This window comes from Lynx rufus, unplaced genomic scaffold (genome assembly GCF_022079265.1).
Source record: "Lynx rufus isolate CCGP_SWC_20201006 ecotype Redwood Valley unplaced genomic scaffold, mLynRuf1.p SCAF_13, whole genome shotgun sequence".
In the NCBI taxonomy this organism is placed as follows: Eukaryota; Metazoa; Chordata; class Mammalia; order Carnivora; family Felidae; genus Lynx; species Lynx rufus.
In genome coordinates, this window is record NW_025814827.1 from 8930035 (window position 1) to 8956675 (window position 26641).

Sequence of the window (26641 nt, forward strand, 5' to 3'; positions counted from 1 at the left end):
CTAGGGCAACAGCGGGGGCTTGAACGAGCAGTTGCCAGTGCAATGGCGGGGCGTCAGCATCTTGCAGGAGAAGTGGTGCAGGGCGTCGTGGGCTTCTGGAGAGACAGTCAGGCGGGCAAAGCTGGGCACCTCTCCTGCCTAGCCTCGCCGGGGAGGCCTACCCTCTTAGTCCACTCGCCTCCTCCCCTGCCCGCCCAGGTCTCACCCACCCCCTCCCGGCTCAGGGGTTATCAAGTGAGCGGAACAGAAAAAGGTAGGAGGCTAGGAGTGAGAACCTGCGGTGGTTTAGAACCACTGCTCCGGTTCAATAGCCCCATTATACAGAAGAGGAAACTGAGGCACCGAAAGAGGGAAGTCAATCTGCCCACGGCCAGATTTGGATCCCTCGGCAGATTTCCCAATGCCCAGGGCTCAAGGGGCTTTTTCTCCCTATTCTATCGTTCTAGAATTATTTCCGCATAAAAAAAAAAATCCCATTTCCCTCCTTTCAGGTAGACCTGGCCTTCCCCTCTCACTAGCCCCGCCATTTACTTTTTCATTCATTCACTCACTCATTCATTCACTGGCACAGCCAGAGCCTGGCAACCCTATCTTTGTTCCCCGGCTTCCGCACCTTTTAATTTCTGCTGGATAGCATAGCGCGCCTTCCGCTCTTGATCGAGTTCGTTACACAGAGTGTCTGGAAGACATGGGGAGGGGCCAGTGAAGAAATGAGACCACCCTCCAGCCGGCCGGGGTCACAGCCTGGGCCTCACCCTCTCCCCAGCGCTCAGCCCCCTCGAGAAAACAAATCCGGGGGACCGAGGGAGGGAGCATCAGTGCTCCAAACTGCAGCCTGGCGGAGGGAGGAAATGGCCTGGGATGGCGCTTAAAGGCAGACGGATCTAACCAAAATTAAAGCAAACTTAGGCATTACTTCCCAGGTAATTTTACGCCTCGATTTTTAATTTAGAAACCATGGAAATTGCCGCGATAAGAAGTTCAATCACTCCATGTAATGATGCCTGCAAGCCGTTTGCTGGGCTCGCTTGCCATTCTGAGGCTAATCAGAGTATACAAAGGATATTAAATAAAAAAAATAATTGTTAAATTACCTTCAATTTAAATCCAAATGACTGAGCCAACATTGCGGCTCCTGCCAGACGAGAGGCAGTTACGGCCCGTGCGCGCGCTCACCTGACTCCCGTCTTACCTCTGACAATTTGCAGCTGTTGTACCATTTCTTCTCGATAAGCCAATTCCCTCTTCATTTGATCCTGAAAATTATCTGTGCAAATTGATTAAGTGAGAGCTGTTAGGCACAGCCCCCTCCCTCGGCCCCATTTCCCCACTCCCCTCCCCCACCCCCACCCCTTCGGTCTGCGGCCTAGCGGGAAACCCTGGAAAAGGAGGGTTCCGCGGCTCAGGCAGGGCGCGCAGCCGCAGCTGCCAGTCCTGGGGTCCGGGGGCGTGCGGGAAGAAAGCTCTGGCGCTGAGGTGGGGTGAGGTGGGCCAGGAAGGGGGTACCTTTGAGACTCTGAAATTCTCGCTCCAGCTTCTTGCGGAGCTCCATTTGCTCCAGGAGCAGTTTTTGCAATTCGTCTGCGAAGGGCCGAGAGTGTGAGGTAAAGGAGGGTGTGCGGGACTCAGGCCCCCCTCCCCGAGGTGCTGCAGGTCCCGCCCTGGCCAAGAGCCCTGAGATGGGAGTGGCGGAGTGGTGGGGCCCGGAGGCAGAGGCCCTCCGCACTGTTTTCCCATTTGCTTCCAAAGAATCTGGACGAGGAAAAAGGGCCAGGAGCTAGGTTGCCCAGGAGAATTAAATTCAGGTTTTGGGCTTCTAGGCTCTGGCTCCAGGCGCTAACCAGCATGGCACCTGCTTTAAGTTGTTCCAAACTCCCAAACCTTAGAAGCTGGCCCAGGACTTGATTTACCCCTCCAAATCACACACCCCATTCCTCCCTTCAACAATACAGAGCTGGGTGAATCTTGTCAAGGACTTGGTCCCCTGCCCTGGAAAAATACATATTTTCACAACAGTTTGTTCACAATTTCAGGGGGTCTCAGGACCCCAAATCCATACTAAGGGCCCTCATATAAAGCACCAATGATTTGAAAGTAATTGCATAGCCTGTTAAATGTGTAACCAGGAAGAGTGGAAGACCACCACTGCTTTCCCCCCCTTCCTACATCAGTTTCCAAGGCCATCCCTGGACCATTTGAAGGCAGGGTGGTGGATAGCGGGTGGATGTGGAAGGCACCGTTAGTGCCCTCAGAACTAGCTACAGAGGAATGGCAGGGGCTGCCCTGACCAAGGAGCTATTGGTATCCAAGTCCTCCCTGTGGGGGAGGCTCTCTGAGAAATCCCACCCCTAGCAGGTGCTGAGGAAACACAAAAGTGGGAGGTAGAGGAGCAAAGTGGGGTTAGAGGCTCCCATCTTCTGTGCCTCAAGCCACATGCTCCCCCATTGCAGATGAAGCAGCTACCCCAGGATCCCATTCCAAAAACATGCTCCATCCCCACCCCATTTAGGGTGTATTGAGGTGGGGCCAGAACGCCTTAATTCCAGGAAAAAATTAACCTCTCAGACTCCTAAAATAAATGCCTCTTTGCAATCTTGCTTTTCAGAAAAAGTCCTGTGTTCCAGTGAGGTTGGGAGACCCACATTGCCCTACCTGATTGTCATATGCATCAAGTTCTGAGAATTATTACTCATTTCTCTTTTTTTTGCTGGGTTCTTCAGACAGGCTAGCCTCAGGAACCCAAACTTCTAATGAACCTCTAGGGGTTTGGTTCACTCTCCCCACCCCACCCCCTCCCCATACCTCTGTGCCAGGATAATGTGTCCAGAGGATTATCCTTTGCACTCAATGAAAACGGATTCCCCAAGAGCCCTGCCTTCCCATGCACTCCCTTACAAGAAGGGTTCATCTCCCCGAAGCACAGCGTACCCCCATTTCACAGATTTAACCTCACCTCTGGCCAGGTTCTCGATATCTTTCTCCACTAGCTGAGTTCCTGTGACATCCAAGGTGAGCCCATCTTCACCTGGGATACAAGGGCAGGTAAGAGGGGTTCTCTCCTGGGAGAGGCCTTGGGAGGGGAAGGATGAGCCTTCCCGGAACCGAGCTAAGTCAGGGAGCTACTTTAGAAGAGTCAGTTACAGGCATCCAGTATTACCTACCTTCCAAGTTATCATTTTAGAGGGTGACCCACTGAAGGAGAGTGCACCCAGGGAAGGTAGGCTATCTTAGGGCAGGAAGTATATACCCTTTGACCTGCTTCATGTGGGTGACGGTGTCTCTCATTTCCTTTTAGTACACCCCCTTCCCTTCCCCCAGAAGAGCCCCAAACCCACTAAGGAGGAAAGCCCTGGCCTGCACCTCGCGGGCGCGCTGTTTAAATATGTATCTGCCAGTCGCACAAGAGGACCAGCAGCCGCTTACGTTTGATCGAAAGCCTTCCTCAAAAGCCAAGCCCAAACCTGTGTAAAGCTGGGAGACCTGGGCCCCGGCTTCCGGGTGGGGTTGGTGCGTGAGAGTCCTAGGGCTCACCTCGGTCTGTATTTGCGGGACTTGGCTGGGAGATACTCCTTTGGTCTGGATAGGATTTCCTCGTTTCCAAATCGTCGGCGGTCGAGTGATTGTCTTCCTTATCTGGTTCTTAAAGGCAATAAACCGAGTTTCAAGGAGAAGCAAAGAAACCGTGACCCCGATACGGCCAGAGCTGCTACGGTCGGGGCGCCCGAGCCCTAATTAAAAGCGTTGTGGTCGCCGCTGCTTCCCGGCTGTGCGCCTGGGCTTGCACCCTCAGGCTTTGGGCAGGGCACCCCCTCCCCCGCGCGCGGTCTGCTCATCCCGCGCTCCACGCCCCCTCCCCAGCCCCTCGGAAAAGAACAAGACGAGCAGCCGAGCCCACCAGGGACGAGCGACCTACATCGCGCGCAGATACTGGGGCACCGCGAGCGCGCGTGGCCGCCGGGTCTGCCCGCGCCGCCCCCGCCGAGAACGCGGCCCAGGCTGCGAGCCGCGCGGGGTGGCGGCGGGGGAGACATCCTTTCGGGTTCGGCCTGCCCGGATTTCCGAGGCCCTCAGCCCCTCCTCTTCGAGCCACAGGGGCCCGGCGCATTTGCAGGTCTCCCCCCGGGTTGGGTCGCAGCCACCGCGGGCTCTTCGCAGGTATCCAAGCGCGCAGCCAAGCTCCCGCACCCTCCGCCCTAACCTGGCTTGACCACAGAGGACCTCGAGGCCCCAAAAACTTGGCGAATAAATGAGAGGACTGGAAAGAGGTGCCAGGCGTGGTTTTAAAAAGGATTTTATGAGGTGTATGTGGAGGTTTGTTGTTAAGTGGCCAAACGATGGAAGTTGTTAGTTCTCGCTTAGCTTCCTTTCCCTTTCTTTCTTTTTCTTTCCCTCTCCCTGTTTTTCTCGCTTCCTCTGCCTCTCTTTTTCTCCTCTCGTCTTTCCTCGCAGCAGCACCCCCCCACACACACACACAGCCGTGTCCCTCCGCCGGCGGTCCCCGCGTCACATTGGCCAGCGACCTCGACAGGGGGGCTGAGGGGCGTTACCGTGGGCCTCGGGGGTGCAGAGGTAGGAGGCCGCGGGCCCCAGCGCCGCTGCCGCGCTCTTCACGTGCTCGTCCCGCTCTGGCGCGTACACCTGCGGCGGCCGAAAATGACAGGCGGTTAGGGGTGTGCTTGTAGCGGCTCAGGGTCCCCCAGCCCTGGCCGCGGCGGAGGGGGAGCCCTGAGTGGGAGGCGGAGGTCAGCTAGCCCGTGGGCCCCGAGGGCCCTGGGCGGCTGTGACGCACGCGCCGCAGCCTGGCGCCCTCGGAGGCCACAGCAACGTTGTAGTTTCAGGGTAATTATTAGCGCCCTCGAGAAAATTATCAGAAAGACAAAGCGGCTCTCAAGACAAGAGCTGTCCAAAGCCGCGCCCCCCCACCCTTTGCCCACCTCCTTTTCGGCCTCTTCCCACCAGCCCACGCCCAGTCCCCGCATAAATGACGCTTTTTGCATCCAGCTAATGATTCGTGTTTTAATAGACCCAATGGAAATAAATGTACAGGTGTGTGCACCCACTTTCAAAAGGCCAACGACTTCGGCTTAGTTGCACAGCTTCGACCCGAACCCGTGGTTCAGACAACTTGAGAGCCCCTCTCCCGCCCTGCACGCCATCTCGACAGCTGCTACCAAATGAACCCTGCGGTTCCCCAGGCCGGAGTTCAAAGGGACTCAGAAAACTACAAGTTGAGGTAGAGGAAGATTCCGGAACCCCGCACTGCTGGGGCCCGGCTTGAGGGAGAGACGGTTCTCTCCTCTCCTCACCAGCCCCTTCGTCCCCGGGACTCTGATCTCCATCTGGGCGAGTGTGCCACGGGCCCGGCCTCGCAAGCGCTTTTCTCTGGCTTTGGGTCCCTTTTTCTGCTCCCCGTTCTTTCCCCAGATCCCTTTTATTTCTGTGTTACTGAGGTCCCGGCCTGTCTCTGCGCCCCCCCGCCCCCCCCCCCCCGCTCCCAATCAACAAAAACACTGCACACTCGTTTCTCAGGCCTGTCTCCCCCACCTCCGGATTTTCTGAAACCCCCACTCACGGGGGCGAGGGGGTCCCAACAAGTTCCACAGCGCTGGGCCTACTCAGAGCGGCTGGGGCCTACCGCTCGCACACCCGCTCAGAACATAATCCCCGTCCCTAACTTGTCCAGTGCCTGCCCCACATCCCGAAGGTGCCGAGGGGTAAGCGGGGAGGCGCCACCAGCAAGGCGGGCGCGGGGCTCACCTTGGCCGGCGCGGGGCCCCCCAGCGGCCCGCAAGGCTCTCGCAGCTCATAGCCGCCGCTCGGCGGGCTCCTCTCAGGTCTCCGCACCACGTCGTCGGCAGCCAGGTCCCCAAATGTTGACCTGCTGGCTGCGGGCAGCCCCGGGCGGCGCCGGGAGCGGGGGCTGCCGCCATCGGGGGAGTCTGTGGGACCGTCGGCGCCCGAGGAGGTGGTAGACGGGGGCCCTACGGGCTGGTCCGCGTCCTGGCCGCCTGCCGTGCTGGGCGCACTGGGTGCTCCGGGATCCGCCTCGTCCAGAGCGCCCTCATCCTCGGGGAAGCGGTTGGACTCCACGTCCACCTCGGGCTCGTCAGCAGTGTCCACGTCGGGCGAGGCGGAGTGGTAGCTGGAGCTGCCCTCGCTCAGAAAGTCTGGGCTCACGTAACCGCCGCCGGACCCTGCGCCCGGCCCTGGCCCACGAGCCGGCCCGGCGCCATACGCGTCGCGGGCGCTACCGTAGAGCTTGGCGATGCTCTCGGCGTCTTTGACCACCGGTCGGAAGGCCGACACGTAGGAGCCTTTGCGTGCAGGCGGAGGAGGCGGGGGCAGTGGGGCCAGGGGCGGCGGCAGCGCCTCGTCCGCGCCGTCCTCGTCCAGCGGCCCGCGGGACAGCGCGCTCGGGCAGCGCTCCTCTGAGCCCAGGCCGCCCTCCTTGGCCGGCTCGGCACCGTCCAGGGACTCGGGGCCGCCGCCGCCGGCAGCCGCCGCCGCCGCCGCGGCCGCGGCCGCTACAGCGGCCGCCACCGCCTTGGCTTGGCTCTGTGCGGCTGGATAGGGCGGTACCGGGAGGCTGCCTGCCGCCGGCCAGAACATGGGAAACGTCGGGTACACGGTGGCTGCGGCGGCCGCTGCAGCCACGGCCGCTGCGTCCTTGGCTGCCCCAGAGGGCTGGTGACCCCAGAACATGGCGCCGCCACCAGGGCCAGGGCCTGCCCCCGGGGGCAAATGGCCGGATCCTGGCCCGCCCGCGCCTCCGCCAGTGCCCGCGCCTGCGCCGCTCCCGGTGCCTGGACCGCCCTTGGGCTCGCCCGCACCTAGCACCGGGTCGTCCTTTTTGGGGCAGAGGCCGAAGGCCGTGGGGAAGCCATAGGGGTGAGGGAAAAGCGGCGGGGGCAGTTTCTGCAAGAGGCCAAAGCCCTTGCTGGGCACTGGGATCACTGGGTAGCTGCGAACGCCGGCGCCGCCACCAGGCCCTCCAGGGCCCGCCGGGCCGCCGGCTCCCGCCGCTAGACCAAGTCCCCGCTGCGGATGGGGAGGAGGCGGCCCAGGAGGTCCGGTAGCCTCGTCTTCGCCGCAGCGCAGGCTTTTGTGGGGCGGCGGGCCTGGGGCCATCTCTGCGCCACACCCGGGGCCGCCCCCGCCGCCAGCACCGCCCTTCCCCTGCCCACCCGACCCGCCATTAGCACCGCCGCCGCCGCCTCCTTGCAGCGAGAAAGTCCGCTTGCGCGTGCCGCCATTGAACATGGCCTTGACGTCCTCCCAAGCGTGGCTCAGTTCATCTGTGGCCGACTTGTCACTGAGTTTGAGGTGACGGCGCCACGAGTTGAAGTTAGCGGCGTCGGGCTGCGTATACTTGGCGTCGGGTGTGCGGTGCGAGTGGAAGATGAACTTGTTAGGCGAGAAATACATGCTGCAGTAGCCGCACTTGATGCACTTGGCACGCGAGCTGTTGTAACGCGCAGGGATGAAGCTGCCACGCGAGCCCCACGCGCACTCGTGCACCACATCGAAGGCGAAGTTCTCGGGCAGCTTGGGTGGCTTGTGCTCGCCCAGGAACGACTTGCACAGGCGTTCGGCCTCGCGCTTCGTGATCATACCGCAGCGGCGCGAGGAGATCGGCATGGCCCCGGCCCGACGCAGAATCTCCAGTTGCACGGGCGTGCACTGCACGCACGTGATGCCCAGGGCCACACGGCGGTTGTGGATCTCATTGTAGCTGTAGTTCTTGAGGAGAGTGTTGGAGATCTGTGCCAGGCACAGGCGTTCCTGGCCGTCGATGACCAGAGACACGATAGGCACCCCGTACAGCGACGTCTCGCCCACCTGGTTGGGTTTGAGAGCGCTGGAGCCTGAGTAGGGTTGCAGCTCCTGCTTCGAGTTGGGTGAGGAGTTGCCCTCGCGCCCCGGCCCCAGCTGAGTGGTGAGAGCCTCCATGCCGCCGCTCCTATGAAACAGAGAAAGTAGAGAGCAGTTGAGCCATTTTCAGCGCCACCGTGGCTCGGGCCCGCCCAGCTGGGCGCGCCGAGTTGGGCGCGCGGAGAAACTTGGCCACGGGGAGTCCAAGCTCATTCTCCCCCTGGACGGGAGCCTTTTGTTATTCAGACGCGCGCTGGCGCCACAACAAAAGCCCCTGGGGTTTGGGGGGAGAAGAAGGGGTAATTGAGACCTCAGGATTGCCCCGGCAGCTCGGAACCCAATTTTGTTTTCGGATTGTGCAGGAAGTGGGGCCCAGAGACGGAGAGTGACTTGCCCAAGGCCACACAGCAAAGCCATTGCCTAACCCAGCGTTCGTAACGTCCAGATCCTTGAGCCTTTGGCTACCCTTGATGCCTGCCCTACCCGCCGGGGTCCTGAAGCCCGGACTTCGGGGACAGGCTGCCCCTCTGCTCAGTCGCGCATGCACGCGGGCGGGCGGGGAAGACGCAGGGAGGGGTACGGACCGGGGGAGGGGCGGTCACTGCCCCTCTCCAGACAGCAGGGGGCGGGGGGGGGGTGGGCAAGGAGAAGGAGGAGGGTCTCGAGGCCGTGGCGGGGGCGGGGGGTGGGGAGGGAGAAGAGGCTGAGGCGACCGCTGTTCGCGGTGCTGAACCCGACTCTCAAAAGCATGCTGTGCGCGCCCAGCCCCAGGGCTGCCCCCACCGCACCCAGTTCCGTGCGGAGCAGGCTCCCTGGGATAACAGCACTGGTTTCCACAAACCCGAGCTTCTTCTCTCACGCCCGGAGCCTCGCCTTCGTTGAGCAGAAAGGTTCCGGTTGGATATACACACCGTTTTCTTTCCAGCCATCAGTGGGACCAGGGTCACGCAGTTCCTATCCACATTTTCTGCATTTTTAGCTGCGTTCCAGACCAAAGCTGGTTTCCATCCGGGTCAGCGCGTGGGGACAGAGAGGTTCTCAGGGAAGTTTCTCAGGAGCCACTTCGCTTCTAACCGCCCACTCCCTAAGTTTTCCTCCTTCAGATTTGCCTTTTCTGCTCAGGCCAAATGCAGTCTCTTCTGGCTCTGGGCTTCCTCTGGGGGGGGGGTCGTCTCCTCTCTGAGTATACTTCAAGCCGGGCTGTCCCGGTTCATATGGGTTGAATGGGAATCCTTGCTGGTGTCCGAAGCCACAAAGCTTCAGGTCAAAAGTTGCTGCCGGTCCCGCGCTTTGATCTCTGGCCCAGGAAGGGAGGCAGAGCCTCCCCCGTGGACCTCAGCAGCGAGAGGACCCACGGACTGATGCTTGGGGCCCTCTATGTCGCCTGGCCCAGCCACGTGTCCTCAGACACCGAAGTCTCCCATCCGGCCCATGGCTGCAGGCACTCCTGAGGCCCAGGCAGCCCACCCCCGAGGGCTCCTCCCCTAAACTCGTCAGGAAAGGCAAATCCATTTTCAGAGGGGCAGCTCCAGGCAGACTGGGGATCCGAGTTCAAAAGCCTTCATCGAAGACACTGGGATCTTCTGTCTGTGTCTCTCCCTCTGTTTGTTTAGGTGTCCCTCATCTGTCGATCTTATCTGTCCCTGAGCTGTCTGTCTCTCCCAGCTCGCTCCTCTTTCTCCCATCTGTCTTCATACCTTCTTCAAGTATCAAGCTATTTATCTGCTATCTGTCTGTTTCATCCTTATCTCCGCATATCAAATTGAAACAAGTTGACCCTCCTTTCGCGTTGAAGTGCCTTGTAACATCTTAGGAGGTAAAAAGACTGTCCTAACTCCCCGACTGAGGGGTCCGCAAGGCAAGCCCAGTAACCCCCTGAACAGCTCTCAGGCGGGCTGGGGAGGTGACTAGGGCTCCGCGGCTCTGGGAAATGACGATGTCTTCTCGGTTTCCCGAAATCGGCAAGTGTGTCCTGCCCGCATGCAGTGAACGGAGCGCCTCAGAGCAGAGCGCGTCTTCCCCAAGCTGAGGGTCTGGGGGCCCCGCGAGGTTTTCCCGAGTGGAGGGGGCTCTGGGCCCCAGAACCAGAGGAAGGGGGAGTCTTAGGAAAGGAACCGAATTTCGAGGGCCAGAGCGGAAAGCCCGGGCAATGAGCTGTACGCAGCGACAAGGAGCAGCCGCCAGGGCTGCTTGCGGAGCCCTCTCCGGCTCCTGGGGCTTGAAGGGGTGAGCTTGGAGAGGGCGACGAGGCGGGAGGCGGACAGCAGTGGGAGTGAGGCGATGGAGTCTTTAGGTATAATAATAAAAACAACATCCACAAGAACCCAAATACGAACTAAACGAAAAAAGCTGTAGGGGTAGGGCGCGGGGGCGGCGGGCGACCGGACGCTGGTACTCACCGTGCGGCGGCGGCTGGAGCCGGGCGAGCGGTGAGAGGAGGTGCGCGGCGGGCGGAGCGGCGGGCGGGAGTCCGGGATCCGCCGGGCTCTCCGGGTGACGGCGCGGCCCCTCCCCGCGCGCGCGCACAGCCGCGCTCCCGGGCTCCTCGCGCTCACACCCGCGGCCCCGCTGGCCCCTCCCGCGCGGCGCCCGCTCTCAGCAGGCGCAGGACGCCAGGGCCCCGGGCGCGAAGATGTGTGCCCTGCGCCGCTGCCCCCGAGGCCCCGGACGGGCCCGGAGCGGAGGCCGAAGCCTGGAGCGCATGGCGCGGCGACGGGCACGGCGCGGTCACAGCCTGAGGAGCGAGGCCGGCGCGGGGCGGGCGCGCCTGACAGCTGCGAGCCGGGGCGCCACACCCACCGCCCGCGCAGTCTCTCGCGCCCTCCCGGGGTCCTCTAGCCCGCGGGCCACGCGCCGCGCCCGCCGCCTCCTGCAGCTCCCGGGCCTGCGCGCCCCAGGTAAGCGGCCGCACACCTGCGCCCTGCGCCCGGCACCTGCGGCCCACGCTCGCCAAAGGGGACAGGATGGAGGAAGGGCCCGCAAAGTTTGCCTCCAAGGATGAAGTGGGAAGGGCCCAGCACTCCTCGCCTAGGGACCAGGAGCTCTCTGGGCCAAGGCCGGATGATGGGGCTAAGGAAGGCTCTGAAGGAAGGGGCGCGGGGAAGGGCATCACTTTTGGGCCAAAGCAGTGGAGCCCGAGATTGGCCCTGGGGAGCCAGTTGGGTAACCAGCGGCCAGTTGGGGAAGAGATAAGGGTGTAGGCTATGGAGGGGGCAGAGGGGGAAACCAACTTCCCCACCGCCTCTGACTTGGTTGGAAGGCGTCAGGACAGCTCCAGCCTGGGGAGGAACGACTCCTTCAATGAGCAGTGGACTAGGGAATTGGATTTGCCCCCTCCCCGCCCCTGCCTTGATTGCCTCCACCAAAAGCGACCTGCCCAGGGCAGGAACTAAGTCATAGCTTGGAGTTACCTGGGGTAAACTATTTTCTAGGTGGCTGCTAGAATACTCTTTAGCTCTCCTGCTAACTTAGTTTCCCGGTGGTAGGGGTTTAGCTCCCTGACGCTACAGATGCCCCTTGGCATCTTCTTTCTTTCCAAAGCTCCATTTATCTCCACCCCTCTCTCCCTCTGCCTGTCGGTTTCTGTCTTCACTATTCTTTCCCCCCACTACCCCTTTGGGTCACCGTATTCTCCCTTTCAATCTCTGTCTCTACTTCATTTGAGTTACCAGTCTCACTCCTTCCCTGTTTGTTCATACCCGGGCGCCCCCTCACCCCCCCCCCCCCCCATGGCATTAACTGTCCTTAATGGACACGTTAATTAAACTGTAATTAATCATACTGTCCAGCCTAAGTTTGAACAATTACCCTAATCAAACAGAAGTTAATAATGGCAGCGATGGCCCGGGGCGCGGCGGGCCGCCCGGGCAGGGGGCGCAGCGGCCACTGCGGCTACCGACGTTGGCAGCAGCGGCTAACGCAGCCTGTCCTTGGAACCCAAACGGCGCCATAAATCTTCCGCGGCCAGCGGCGCAGGGTCGCCCTCTCCCCCGCCCACTCGTTTTCCTTTTCGCTCAGGGTTACGGGCCCTCTCCCCTCCTGCAGTCCGCCTCCTCCGGGGTTCGTCACTCCTTCTCCACTTCTCGAGCTTTTTTCTTCTCCCCTGTCTCGCAGGGACCCTAGGAGAGTCCTCTGGGGGTGCGAGCGGATTGTCCAGGCCTCGCCCTTGGAGAGAGGGGTCGGCTAGGCCCAGCCTGAGGAGGAGGTCTGTCACCTCCTCCACTTGGCTAACATGTTCTCTGAAGCCTCAAAAACTGCCCCCAAGTTTGAGGGTTCTGTCTCCTTCGCGGGGTCCCTTGCTCTTTCACCTCCCTCAGTTGCCATCTTTCTCTCTCTTGGATCTCCTTGCCTTTCTCTGTTTTCTCTCAGAGCCGGCTCAGCCCTTTTCTCTGCCTCTGGCCCCTCTGTTAGTGCGTCTTTCTCAGGCTTCGCCTCTGTCCTGCTCTAACCCTCCTCCCCCCACCCCGCCCCCCATGACACTTCCCTCCGAGGAAAAAAGGAACCTATTTGCCGTCCCAGTCTGAGAGCCACCCCAAGCCTCCACCTGCTCATCCCCCCTCCCTCCGCCCGGCCTCCCCCACCCCATAATTACAATCCCGTTCGGTAATTATTCTTAGGCTCCTAATGATTTTTTAAAAGGCATCTTAGAATTCGGTGTGTAGTGACAACGATCGCTGAGCCAGGACGCCCCGGGGTGGTGGTGGGGGGTGAAAGTGGAAAGAGGAGGGGCAAGGCCTTCCTGTCCGGCCTCTATTGTATTGGGAGGGCCAACAATGCCTCTAGGGCTGGTCTCTAGGGCGTTTCCAGCAGCCTGGCCCCAGGGCCCGCCGGGGACTTCTCAGACAAAAGTTGTTTCCCCAGGTTATGGCACTAAGGGCGTGCAGGGTCGCCCTTGCATCTCTGTTCAGCACCAAACCGCGGACAGCTCCCTGCACCTGAGACCAGCTTCGTGGACCCACGCAACGCTCCCTCCAGGGTCTGAGCTGGAGAAAGACTGGAGGCGCGTGGAGAGAGGCTGGGGAGGCGACATCGCTCGCTTGAGGGGTAGTGGTCTCCGGGGAGCGGGTCTCGGGGATCGGGCCTGGCTCTGCTCAGGACCAGCGTCTAGTTGGTTAGTATGACCGCGAACCGCATTTTACAGTTTGCAGAGCCAGTTCTCACAGAGCCAGTTCTACAAGGGAGTAGGTAGGGATTACTTATTCCCATTTTACAGGCAGAAACTGAGGGCCAGGCAGTGAAAGCCAACCCACCCGGGTTCCTCGGTCAACGAGGGACGCAGGCTGATCTCCCAGGCACCAAAGGTGCCTTGCGCGCTGCTGGGAGAACCTCGCTTAGTGAGGGGAAAATAAGTGCAGGGCGGCGCAGGTCACCGGGAGCTTTTATTATCATGCAACACTTCGTGCGGAGGAAACAGGCCTAGCAATGCCAGGTCACTTGCTCAGGGTCAGGCAGCCAGTGCAGGGCAGCGCTGGGACTTGAACTCAGGCTCAGACGCGAGAGCAGGGGACCCGTCTTCCTCAGAGTGGGCTCTGGATCCCGCCGCCCAGTGCAGAGCCTGGGGATCCCGCGACACTCCGTGCCCTTGGTCTTTCTGACCCCCATTAGCGCGGATTCTCTCTTTTCTCCACTGCCGGGTGGCACGAAGGTCAGAGAGCCGGAGTCAGGATCACGTGCTCCCCCCACCCCCTGCCCGGTCCGCTCTGCCTCCGCGTCCCAGGCGTCGCGTCCACCCGGCCCGGCGCCCGGCGCCCATTCCGGCTCCGGCATGGGCTGGGGCTGGGCGGCCGCGCCTTCTCCGCAAGCACATATCTTTTACCAGTTGAATTAACGGCAGTTTTCGTCAGTTAATTAGGTTTAATTTACATAATTAGTACAGTATAAAGAGGATTGGGGATAATCATGGGGTACGTAGCGCTTACTGTGTAAACACGTATTCTGAATTAAAAATCAGATGTAATTAAGGCGCGCAGGCCCTGTTTAGGCAGGGTTTTAATTGTAATGAATTTCTAATTAACACTCAATGATTGCCAAATGCAAAGGGCTGTAAAATTTTCTTGTAGTTTTGCTAATTTATTGTTTACTTAATATCTGGATATTAATCCGACGGCCAGATAGACCCGAGCCCCGTGCGGCGGCCTCGGCCAGAGCGAGTGAAGGTGGCTGGGCGGGGCCTGCTGGGCCGCAGCCTGAGAGCAGAGGTGTGGTCGAGGGGGAGGCAGGGGCCACCGAGCAGGCGCGAAGGTGCTCAGAGCTCCCGGCCCAGCTCCCTCTGGGTGCAGCCAGGAAGCCTGAGGCTCTGGCAGCGCCAGGACTTGCCTGAGGCTGCGCACTCTCCCCCTCGCTCAGAGGCCAGACCGGCACTCCCTACCGGGCGGAAGACTCCTAGCTCAGAAGGCGCAAGGAAGTTGAGGCCCAGATCCAGTTCTACTCACAGCTTGAGTGAGGTGGACCTTGACTTGGCCTCAATATCTCCCTACATCTGTAGGAAGGGCACACTGACCAGCATCTTTCGAGAGTGAAGGATTGGCCAATTTAGGAGGCTCAAGAGCCCTTCAGGTGAACATCTTTTTTCTGAAGCCCTAGGGAGTTGGGAGTGGGGGCTGAGGGCCACTGCTTGAATGTAGTATCCCAGAGCCAGGCGGCCTTGGGAAAGGTTTAAAGGTCATGGGGCCTGGTTCTGCTCATCCTGGGGGTTGCTCTGCACTTGGGGAAGCACGTTAGGCTGGGAGGGCCTAAATGGGGAGCCCAGGACCAGATTTCTTTGCCCCAACCAGACATAGAAGCCCTCAAGGCCTGAGCAGAGGTATATGGAAAGAGGGTGGGTGAGTAGCTCAGCTGACCCCAGGACTCCCTCTCCCCCAAGATCTCTAATTTGGGTCCCTGCTCATATCCCAGATGTCCTCCCCTGCAAGGGCTTCCCTCTGATCAGCCCTAACTTAGCTACAAGTCTCTTTCCAAGGTCCTTAGCACAGGGGAGACTCTGTGGGCATGTAGACATTTCCCACCAACCCAAAGAAACACACCAAGAACATTCAACGGCACCTAGAGACTTACTGACCCACAAAGTAGGCTGCGTTCACTTGTGTTTCCAGTGTCTGCCCTTCAGAAGCCTCTGAGCTGTCTCCTGAACACTACATAGGGTCTCCTCTAAACCTGCCTGCTTGCCTGGGCCTCATCCCTCTGTCTCGTAGTGTTTTATTTTCACCCTTAGATTGCTCACTGGTTAATATATCCTGATTAGTTCTTTGTGTTTTTTGAAACTCGCATGGGAACGTTTTGTTTGCTATTGTATTCCCAGGGCCTAAAATGGGGTCTAGCACATAGTAGGTGTCAACATGTTTGTTGAATGATTGAACAGCATTTGAGCGTAAAGGCTGAGAGCCCCAGCCCAGGTCCCAGTTGAGTTGCTGGCCAAAGTGATTGAACGGTATCTTTGGTGTCTAGAGGCCAAATGATTCTTCAAGAGTAAAAGGTTCTGTGCTCCCTGGTGATTAGATCTAGGAGGTCCTGGGGTTCCTCAAGATTCAGGCACAGCTACTCAGGTAGAGTCCCCCAAGGCTTGTTCTCTTAGAAGGTAGGGATAGGCCTTGGCAGGTGGGAGGTGGGACAGCTGGCTGAACTCTCCCTGGTTGTAAGGGGCTTCCTTCCCAGGGCCTCTTTCACTCTGCATGGTGGGGGAGGGCTGGAAAGAGGACAGACTCTGGAGCCAGCAAGACCTGGGTTCAAATCCCAGTTCTGCTCTGAGTCTTTCAACCTGCATTTGTAGAGTAGTCATCTGGGTGTTACAGAGATGTCATAACGATTAAACAAGTGGCTGGGTGTGTGGCACGTAGCCAGGTCTGGGACTAGAGTGAAGTACCTAGGGTGCAAGATTTAAGAAGACATTCTCTTTCTGGGTCCTGGAAATCCTTTCCCTACTCCCAGCCCTGCACAAAGCACAGGGCGCAGAGAGGGTGCCCAGCACACACGAGTCTTCCTCTCCCAGATAGCCTCAGATCACTTCCAGACAGCTGCCTGAATATTGGTGGAGTCCAGTCTGCTTCCTGGGACAGGTCAAGCTTTGTTGAGGTATAATTCGCATACCACATAGTTCACCTATTTAAAGCCTACGATTCCATGGTTTTTGTATACTCAAAGAATTGTGCAAACATCACTTTTAGAACAGTTTTATCACCTCAAAGAAAAACCTTGTACCCATTAGTTATCACCCTACAGCTCCCCACCTTCCCCAGCCCTAAGCTACTGCTACTTTCTGCCTCTATATATTTGCAATTCTGGACATTTCATTTACATGGAAACACATAATATGTGGTCTTTCGTGACCGACTTCTTTTGCTTAGCATAATGTTTTTAAGGTGCATCCATGTTGAGGCACAGATCAGTGCTTTATCCTTTTTCATTGCCAAATAATATTCCATTGTATGGGAATCCCATATTTTGCTTATCTGTTCATCTATTGATGAACATTTGGGTTGTTTCCACTTCTTGGCTGTATTGAATGAGGTTGGTATGAACATTCATGTGCAAGTTCTTGTGTGGTTGTATGTTTTAATTCTCTTGGATATCATCTAGGTGTGGAATTCCTGGGTCACGTGATAACTCTAGGTTTAACTGTTTAAGAAACCATCAGACTTTTTCCAATGTGCTGTACCATTTTACATTCCTACCCGCAATATATGAGGGTTCTGGTTTCTCCACATCCTTGACAACACTTATTATTGTCTTTTTTATTACAGCTATCTTAGTGGGTGTGCTATAATGTCTCAATGTGGTTTTGACTTGTATTTCTCTGGTGACTAATGATACTGAGCATCTTTTCATGTGCTTATTAGACATTTACACATCTTTTTTGGAGAAATGTTTGTTCAGGTCCTTTCCCCACTTTTCCAATTGGGTTATATCTACTTTCATTATTGAATTGAAAGAGTTCTGTGTATATTCTAGGCACAAGGCTCTTGTCAGATACAAGTTTGGCAAATATCTTCTCTTCTATAATTTGTCTTTTAAGGGTGTCCTTTAAAAGCAGAAAGGTTTTTACTTTTGATGACATGATTTATTGGTTTTATTTTTTTGCCATTTTGGGCTTTTGGTGTCATTTCTAAGAACTCTGCTAAGCCCAAAGTCATAAGATTTACACCCACATTTTCTTCTAAGCTTTATAGTTTTAGCTCTTACGTTGAGGGCTATGATCGATTTAGAGGTAATTTTTGGGCACGATGTAAGGTAGGGATCTAAATTCATTCTTTTGCATGTGGAGATCCAGTTGCCCCAGCACCATTTGTTGAAAAGATAAGTCTCTCCCCATTAAATTGTCTCAGCAACCTACTGGCTTTTCGGGTCTGGCGAAATTGTTATCCTTCTTTCCCCAGGAGAGATGGGGTCTTCCCAGAGAAGGGCTGCTCCCCCTCCCCCGGCCTCCTCCTTCTGCAGCTGTAAATGGGAGTTCTCCACAACCTCTCAGGAATCAGGAACCAGTCTCCAGCTAATAGTGTTGAGGCTTTTCCCCTTTCCCCATTGATGATTCACTTCTTCCATCTGGCTCCTGATGTGTGTGGCCTGTGCCTCTTTTACTACGTCGGCCTGGGCTGGAGTGACTATGGGGTGTTCTGTCTCTCTTACCGAGGAGTCCTCAGAGAACATGGCCTGCATCTGATGGAGGAAGCAGCCTTCACCTCAGGGCAGGTATGGATTTAAATCTTAGGGTTACTGCTTCCTGGTTGTGCGGCTTTGGGCAAATCACTTCACCTCTCTGTGCCCCCGCTTTCTCCACTGTGAAATGGTATGCTGGCATCATAGGGTTGTTGGCAGAACTAACTGAGATATGCCAAGGGCCCAGCACAGTGCCAGGCACCCGGGGGGGGGGGGGACTCGTTTCCTTAGTGGTATCACTGGAAACAGGAAGGGGATCTTGCTCCCAACACCACCGCTGCCACCCCAGCCCTCGTCCTCTCTGTCCCTTTACCCTGCTTTATTTCTTCACAGCAGCTGTCCTCACCTGAAGTTATGGCATTCTTTTTTGTCTGTCTCCCCTGCTGGAACATGAGCTCCTGGCTCCCAGCCGTGTCTCCAGCCCGTGGCACACAGGAGGTGCTGAGGGAGTATTTGATGAATAAACAGTGTCTCCAGTGCCTGCAGTGGGTCCTGCTGGGGGATCAGAGAGGCCCCGGTGCCCAGATGGGTGAAGCCCCATAAGGGCCCAGCCTCCAGGGCTCAAGGAAGGGAGTGGAGCTAGAGGTCTGAGGGAACCTGCCTCTTGAAGAATAAGAGGTGGTGGTGCTGGCTGCCTGGCACCGGGAGAGAGTGTGGGGGTGCGGGCTGGTCAGTGGGGAGGGCTGCTAAGGGTGGCAGCCTAGAACGTGCGCGTTGGAAACTGTGAAGGGATGTACCCATGGGAGGGTTCGTCCCAAAGGCATTTGGGCAGCCTGGGCTGGAAGACGACGAGGAGACATCGTTTCAGTTTCCTAACGCTGCTCTAACAAATGACCACAGCGTTTTAAAAACAGCACGGATTTATTATTTTACAATCCTGGAGGGCAGAAGTTGGAAGTGGATTTCCCCGGGCTACAAGCAAGGCATTAGCAGAGCTGCGTTCCTGCTGGAGGCTCTAGGGAGAATCTGTTTCCTTGCCTTTTCCAGCTTCTAGAGGCCACTTCTATCCCTCGGCTCCCGGTTCCTTCCTCCATCTTCAAAGCCAGTAGTAGCCTGGCATCTTCAAATCTGACTCCGCCTCTCCACTCCTGCCAGTCTCTTCTACTTTGAGCGACCCTTGTGACCACACTGGACTGACCTGGATAATCCAGGATAATCTGGGGCGCCTGGGTGGCTCGGTCGGTTAAGTGTCCGACTCTTGGTTTTGGCTCAGGTCATGATCTCACAGTTTCATGGGTTGGAGCCCCGCATCAGGCTCTGCGCTGGTAGTGTGGAGCCTGCTTGGGATTCTCTCTCCCTCTCTGTTCCTCCCCCACTTGCACTGTCTCTCAAATAAATAAACTTAAAAATAATCCAGGATAATCTTAAGATTATTTAAAGGTTAGTTGGTTGGCAACCTTAATTCCCCTTAGCCATGTTAACATAATCTATTCATAGTTTCTGGGTATTGGGAAGTGAATTTCCTTGGGGGGGGCTCTCATATTTTGCCTACTACAGAGGGAGAGAGGCAGGCAAAAAAGTGGGAAGCCACAGGGACTGGGGAGTGGGTGTGTGGGGCTGTATGTGTAAGTGGGGCAGGGGTGCCTGGGAGGAGGAAGCCAGCCCTTTTGTGCATGTCCTGGTCAGCATCAAAGATGACTTAATAATGACACCAACAACCCATGAGGTGGGTGTCATTATCCCATTTGACCAATGAGGGAACTGAGGCTCAGAGAGGTTAGGTATCCTGCCCAGGGTCACATAGACAGTCACACAGACAGCTAGGATGTGGGCCCAGGTCTGTGTGACTTCAAGCCCATGCCTTTCATTGCCACATTCCACCATCTGCCCCCTAGGACTGCCAAAAAAGGGCCCTGGAGGCCATGGGGTGGAGGAGAAGGGCGCCATTTGCATGTCAGAAGACTCACATTGAAGGCTGCCTCTCTCACTGCCTTCCTGACCAAGGTATTTAAAATATTTTTAGGGGCGCCGGGGGTGGCTCAGTCCGTTAAGCGTCTGACTTTGGCTCAGGTCACTATCTTGCAGTTCGTGGGTTCAAGCCCCGCATCGGGCTCTGTGCTGACAGCTCAGAACCTGGAGCCTGCTTCGGATTCTGTGTCTCCCTCTCTCTCTGCCCCTCCCCCACTTGCGCTCTGTCTCTCTCAAAAATAAATATTAAAAAATACAACTAAATATCTTTAAAACAAGTTATGATTACAAAAATAAGGAATCTGAGGAGTACCTATACCCCGTCACACTGCAGCATCTATTGGGATCTTGTTCCCAGGAGGCAGGAGGGCAAGGCCACCTCACTGAGTTGACTGTAGCCCTGCCCTTCCCCCTCCATTTATTTAACTGCTATTTCCCCTGAATCACCTGAATGCCCGGTGCTTTTACCACCCCCCACCCCCTGCCCCCCTCCCTGCTCCTGCCTTCCTGGGCTCTCACTGGAATGAGGCTGATGGGTGGGGTAAGAAAACAGATAAGGATAGCACAGCGAGGCCAGGCACTGATGGGGGCTCTGGGGCCACAGGGGGACAAGTCTGTCCACCCCCCTACCCCTCCCTCCTTGGAAGTGCATTTCAGCCCAGCCTTGGAGGATGAGTAGGAGTTAGTTCAGAGACAAAGGGGTCATTGGGAAAGGTGTCGGGGCTAAGGGAACAGCCTGTACAATGGCTGGGAGGCAGAGAAGACTGGGCTCATTCGGGAAGCAGAGCATCACCTCCTGTGATGGAAACATGGAGCGGGAGACAGAGGCGGGGTGATCATGCTCCGCCCTTGCAGGGGTGCTGAGAGGACCAGATGAGGCAAGGAGAGGCTGAAAGCAGTATGCCGTGCTCAGCTATGCTGTAACAAAGTGTTATTTCTTTTCTTTCTCAGAACTGAAGTGATCTGGACCAGGGAACTCTGGGTACCCCCGTACCCTCTTTTTCCATCCTGCTGCCCTCACTGCTTTTCCCAGCGTGCACCCCCACTGCTTTCCCTACTATGGTCCCTCACCCCCGCCAAAGTTGGGGGAGGATAAAGAGCACATCCTTGGGAAGAACTTTCGGCGCAGCCAGACTTCCCCCGACTGGATGCCTTTAACTAAGTCTGTGGGCAGGAGAGACTTTTTATCCCTTGCAACTTAATGCAAACTGTTAGGGAGATAAATAAATGACAGGGCTGCCGATGGACTGTTGGGCTCAAAGGAGGGAAATTTGTCTCACTTTAGAAGAAGGACCTGGAGGGCTCAGCCCCATCGACTCGTTCATTGTGCTGTTATCTGCCAGAGAGGTGGTGACACCACAGCAATTAAGACAAACTTTAGTCTGTAAGTTCGCGCCTGCAATCTCTGGCTTCAAAACAAGACAAATGATACCGCCAAGGGAGGAAACAAAGTCTTTTTCAGACTCTGTCCAAAGTCACAGCAAATATTTGTAGTTGTTCAGCAGAAAATTTGTCATTACGAGGCCTGGGCTCTGCCACCCCTACCCCTGCCCCACGTTAAAAGGCATCTCGGTGGCTTGCTTCAACCCAGGCTGCCTCCAGGACTCCGTCTGGCCTCCCCCTGAGGGGCCTCGCCCAGCCAGCCCTGCCCCACCACACCCACCTGCTCCCCAGTTCATGAGCACCCCTGGTGGATCAGGGACACAATGTCTGCCGGCCCAGCCTCACCACTGAAGGCTGGCTGACTTCCTTCCGCTTCCCGTCTGCTCCTCCCGCTCCATGCTGGCAGCTCATGCCCACGGAGGACCCGGCTCGGGGACCAGGCCCTGCTTCTGACCACCTGGGCTCCCCTGCCAGCCCCTCCCCACATCCCCACACCTGCTGGCCTTGGCCACACGCACCTCGGCGCCGAGGCCGGCCGCTTCCCACCTGCTCGTAGTGAAAACACCCTGACCCTCAGTACAGAAGTTAGGACATGGTCCAGGTACAGTCCTGGGAGTCCACCTGCCCCAGTGCAGTGTCAGGAACCGCTGGCCGCCTGGGCTGTGGAGAGCTGTCAGCGCTGGCTCCCGCCTTGTCCTCCGGCTCCCACTGCTGCACAGCCTCTTCCCAGCTTGCCCGGCACTGCCCTCCCCCTCCTCCCTCCCCCACCCCACGCCCACAGGACTCCTGTCCCCTGTTCTCTCTCCCATCCTCCCTCTGCACCGAGAACAGAGGCTCCCAACTTGATAGGGCCCAGACTTAGCTAAAGGATGAAGCTCTAATGGGGAATCTGAGCAGTCAGTGGGACAGACCTCTTTGAGGTGGCATCATGGCTCTCTCTGGGCTCCCCCAGCCAATGTGGAGGCAGCTGTCCATCCCCTTCTTTTATTATTTTATTCTATTAATTTTATTTTATTAAAAAATTTTTCATGTTTATTTTGAGAGAGAGAGAGAGAGGGAGAGAGAGAGAATGGAAAGAGAGAGAATCCCAAGCAGGTTCCGTGCAATCAGCACAGACCCGACGCAGGGCTTGATCTAATGAACCGTGAGATCACGACCTGAGCCGAGATCAAGAGTCGAATGCTTAACCCGCTGAGCCACCACCCAGGTGTGTCTGCTCATCCCCTTCTGACCAACCTGTGTGATGGACAGGGTCCGGGAGAGCTGCCAGCCTGCCTACGCATCACTCCTGGGATGTCGCTTTGAGGTCATTCTCCGGCCTTCAGTCGAGGGTACACAGACCTGGAAGCATATGCCTTCCTGAAAAGGTGCGGGCATGTTCAGCTGGAACACAAGGCCCTAGGTCCTTGGCCTCCAGACAGGGCCCCTGCAGCCATCCTTAGCCAGGTTATTCAGCCCACCTTGCACTTGCCTGCCCATCCCCTACTGAGGTGGGTTCCTGGCTGGAGGCTCTGGGTCATACTGCTCTGGGCCACAAGGCATTGTCTAAGCACATCTGGGGAGCAAGGATCCCACGTTCCTCCCTCTGTCCCCATTGCTTTTTTGGAGGATCTCTAAAGTTCTGGGATTTTGTAACCTTTATTTCACAGTTGGGAAAACTGAAGGACAGAACCAGGAAGGGACAGTGGGCTGAGTGCCAAAGGGCCTCCTTACCTCCAAGCCAGGGCGGCAGCACCTGTTTCCCAGGGTGACCTGGGGACCCTGCAAAGATGCTTCTGTCCTAGAAACACTCCCCTTCAGGCTCCCCTGAGGGTCTGAGAGGACGGAGGCTGCATCTAATGGGGTTCTGGTCTCCAGGAGATTCTGGTTAGAAGGCAGATGGACTTTACTGAGGGTTGGAGCAAGAGGCCAGAACAGGACAGTGACAAGTCCTGGGGAGAGGGGGCTGCCTCAAGGGCCTGGGACCTGAATATCCCCTCCTTCCATTCTTCCAGCCTTCCCTCCCACACCTTGGAGCACCTTCCCCCTGCCAGCCCTGGCCAAGCCCCGGGGAGAGGAGTCAGACTCATCCCTGCCCTGGAGGGGCTCACAGTCTGTACCCAGAGAAGGCTTTAAATAAAGAAGCTTCCAAGAAAAGGTGCCATTTGAGAGGCCTGATGGGAGGCATGGGAGTTGGCCACATGGAGGAGGGTGGGGGAGATGGTTGGGGTGACATTCTGGGCAGAGGGAAGAGGGGATCTGCAAAGATCCCCCTCCAGCCAGGGGGAACGTTGCAGGAAAACCCCCCAGTAACTGCCCAGTTCCCCATCTTCCCAAGGCTTTGAACAGAAGGAAACTGAGACCTTGGGGGCTGCCCCAAGGCAAGGGCTTTCATCATGGGGTCCAGGAGTGAGAAGGCTCCATGGGGTCCAAACCTTGGTTGTGAACAAAACCTGTGTGTGGGCATGTGAATGCACGTAATTCTGGGACAGAGTTTGTTACTTGCTTGGGATGCTTGTGGGGGTAACCCAGGCTCCAGAATATCAGGGCTGGGAGAAGCTCCAGGATTCAGTGAAATCAACACCTGCATCTACTGAGGAGGAAACGGACACTCAGATGGAGACGTACTCTGTCCGAGTAGCCAGAGCTTCAGTATGCCCTCCAGAGCAGTGTCTCCCAGCGCCATTGGGGGGCGCTCTGCCTGTGCGACCTGGGGGCTGGTCACAGAGCAGATCCCTGGGCCCCATTCCCCCAGGTACTCTGTGCACCAGTGTGTGTGTGTGTGTGTGCAGTCTCTGTGCTAGATGGAGGATGGAGCACATGTGTGTGTGGGAAGCTGACTTCCGGAGCTGTGGCTAAGGGTGGGGTTGTGAGTTCCAAACCATGCTTTGCTACTGACTTGCTGGGAGACCTCAGGCCATGTCTCTTGGCCCCTCTGTACTTGTTTCCCCATCTGTAAAATGGGCAGATTAATGTTACCACCTACCTCACAGGACTGTCGTGAAGATGACCGTCGCAGTAAGCCCTCAGCATGGGGCTGGCATGGAAGGCCTGCTCGTTTTCTCTACCTCCCCTGGCTTCCGATTTAGGCATGACAGGCTTGCTCGGTGCATCTTCTCAAAGCAAGGATGAGTGTTAAGCCTGGGTGGTGGCTGGTTCACATTCTGGGGTGGTTAGACCCCTTTGGGGAACCCCCGAGCTTTCCCCACTCCCTGAGCACCTCTTCCTTGGAAAGGACCTGGGGCCTGAATGCCCCTCCTTCCATTCCATGCAGCCCTCCCTGCCCTGAGCACTGACTCAGGGAGCAGCAGCCTTGATGGCCTGGGCCTCATCCAATTCTGCGACCTTCCTAGCCCCAGGCAACAGCAGGTGCTCAGTAAGAAGATGGGCGCTCAGTTTGAGGCTGAGGGGCAGCTGGAGGCCGTCACCACCTTGAAAAGCGTTACTAAAAGTACGACTCTGATCCTGCAGGAGAAAACAAAATGATGCCTCATGTAGGGTGGCTCCTTCACGGGCGACAGACTGAGCATGGGCTGGAAATCACAGGCCAGCCACTTCAGCCATTCGGCCAACATTCACTGGGCATCTGCCAGGCTGGGCTCTGTTCTTGGCACTGGGGATACCGTGTGAAGGGAACAGATCTGAATCTCCGCCCTTGTGGAGTGTACATAGGGGGCAGGAAGCGAGGAGATGGCAGATAAATTGTAAAAGCAGTGGTTTATCACACAGTCACAAATGCAGTGGAGGAAGATGTGTAGGGAAAGGGAACAGGAGTCCCAAAGAGGTTCGGAGGGCTGCAATGATATATATATATATATGTGTGTGTGTATATATATATACATATATATATATATGCATATATATATATATGTATATATATATATATATAGTTTATTTATTTATTTTGAGAGAGAGCGCGCAGAGGGGAAGGGCAGAGAGAGAGGAAGACAGAGAATCCTAAGCAGGCTCCGCACTGTCAGCGTGAAGCCTGATGCGGGGCTCAATCTCATGAACCGTAAAAAGAGTTGGACGCTTAACGGACTGAACCTCCCAAGCACCCTGGAGGGCAGCAATTTTCAATAGGGTGGTCAGGCAACTCACTGAGATGCCATGTGAACATAGCCCTGATGGGTGTAGAGGTGAGCCACGTGGTTATGTGGGTGAGAGTTGTTCTCACGCCAAGTACAAAGGCCTGTGTTCCCTGGCATACCAGTTGCCTGTACCTTATCAACAAAATAATTGTGTTCTGGCTCAATGCAGCATGAGCTACGCTCCCGCACGTGGTGATACAAGGATTCTGGCTCCTTCCACGTGTGGCTCAGCCCCTCCCACCACAGCCATTTCCGACTGAGCAGGAGAGAGAAAGTGTAGTGGAGAAGGCACCTTGGCACCTACCTTAAACTTCTTGGCCCTGAAGCAACATACAGTCTGTTCTCTCATTCTATTGACAAGCGCTGGTCACGTGGCTCTCTTAAATGCAAGGGGTACTGGGTGACGTCCTCCTGGGCTGGGCAGGGACTTCCCAGCAACAGCCCTTCACTGTGGAGGGAGCATGAACCTCCCAGGGTCTGCTAGATGTCTCTGCCGCAGCCCTGAGTGGGGAGTGTGCCTGGATGTCCAAGGATCAGTGAGGACACCAGCTGGCTGGAGTACGCTGGGGGTGACCGGAGTTGAGGTCAGAAATAACGGGGGCAGGGGCACCTGGGTGGCTCAGTCGGTTAAGCATCCGAGTGGGCTCGTGTCATTATCTCATGGTTTGTGAGTTCGAGCCCAGTGTCGGGTTCTGTGCTGACACCTCAGAGCCCGGAGCTTGTCTTTGGATTCTGTCTCCCTCTCTCTCTGCCCCTCCCCTGCTTGTGCGTGCTCTCTCTCTCAAAAATAAATAAAACATTAAAAAAAAAAGGAAATTAATAGGGGCAGACTGTAGGGTCACACAGGCCATTGCTGGGTCTTTGGCTTGTCCTGTGGGCAAGCTGAGCTCTGCTGGAGGTTTGGAGCAGGAGAGGGCCGCGATCCCCCTTGTTTTCACTGACTCCCTCCAGTGGCCGTGTGGCAAACAGACTGCAGGGGCAGGTGGAAGTGGGGAGCATGGTGGGAGGCTGTTGCAGGGGTCCAGGTGTGGGGCCTGGGGTAAGGACAGGAGTGGTGGAATTGATACATTTTGAAGGTAAAGGCAATAGTCTTCCAGGTGGGCTAGATGTGGGGTGTGAAGGAGAAAGGAGTCAAGGCCAAGTGCCAGCATGTTAGCTTGGGTGCTGGGAGTACGGAGATGCCATTTACTGGGACGGGAAAGTGGTGGAGGTGGCTCTGAATGTGTGTGTGGCGTCAGGAATCTGCTTTTGCGTGTGGGAGATGCCACTTCGACCTGCAAGTGGAAACCCAAGCCTCTCTGAGCCTCAGTTCTTTGCCTGTAAAATGGGGGTAACCACACTTACCTGGGCAGGAAGATTCCTGGAGAGGATGGCTGTGAATGGCCTGAGATGAGTGAGGTTCGCAGGGTGTGGGGTCAGAGGCAGTGATGGGCAGCTTGCTGGTGGAACCAGAGGTGGGGCGTGGAAGTGGGAGATGGGAGAAGGGCCTCTTGGAGCCACTCAGGGCCTTTTTCTGACTCCTGGTCTCCTGCTCCCTCCTCACCCACTGCCCCAGGACAGATCACGGTGTTGAAGCCGGTGGGATAGAGAGTAGGACAAAAGCCAGTCTAGCAAGGAGCACACAACGGGGGTCCTGGGGGTCTGGATCTATTGCTGGCTCAGCTATTCCTTCCACGGGACTTGGTCTGGGGACCCCCATGCCTCAGTCTTTTGTCTGTCAAATGGGCTGGGCTGTGGGCCTCCTCATAGAACATCTGGAA

General features: G+C 56.9%; 1 protein-coding gene across 1 annotated transcript; it reads right to left on the reverse strand.

Moving 5' to 3' along the window:
* SKOR1 (SKI family transcriptional corepressor 1) lies at positions 1 to 8289 on the reverse strand. Its single transcript, XM_047074437.1, has 9 exons — positions 8183 to 8289; positions 5758 to 7960; positions 4548 to 4638; positions 3532 to 3639; positions 2954 to 3025; positions 1507 to 1581; positions 1193 to 1267; positions 614 to 679; positions 1 to 95 (listed from the first exon to the last, which is right to left on the reverse strand). The coding sequence occupies exons 1-9, from the start codon at positions 8287 to 8289 to the stop codon at positions 1 to 3; spliced, it is 2892 nt and encodes a 963-aa protein (XP_046930393.1).
* Between the last annotated feature and the right edge of the window lie 18352 nt (positions 8290 to 26641).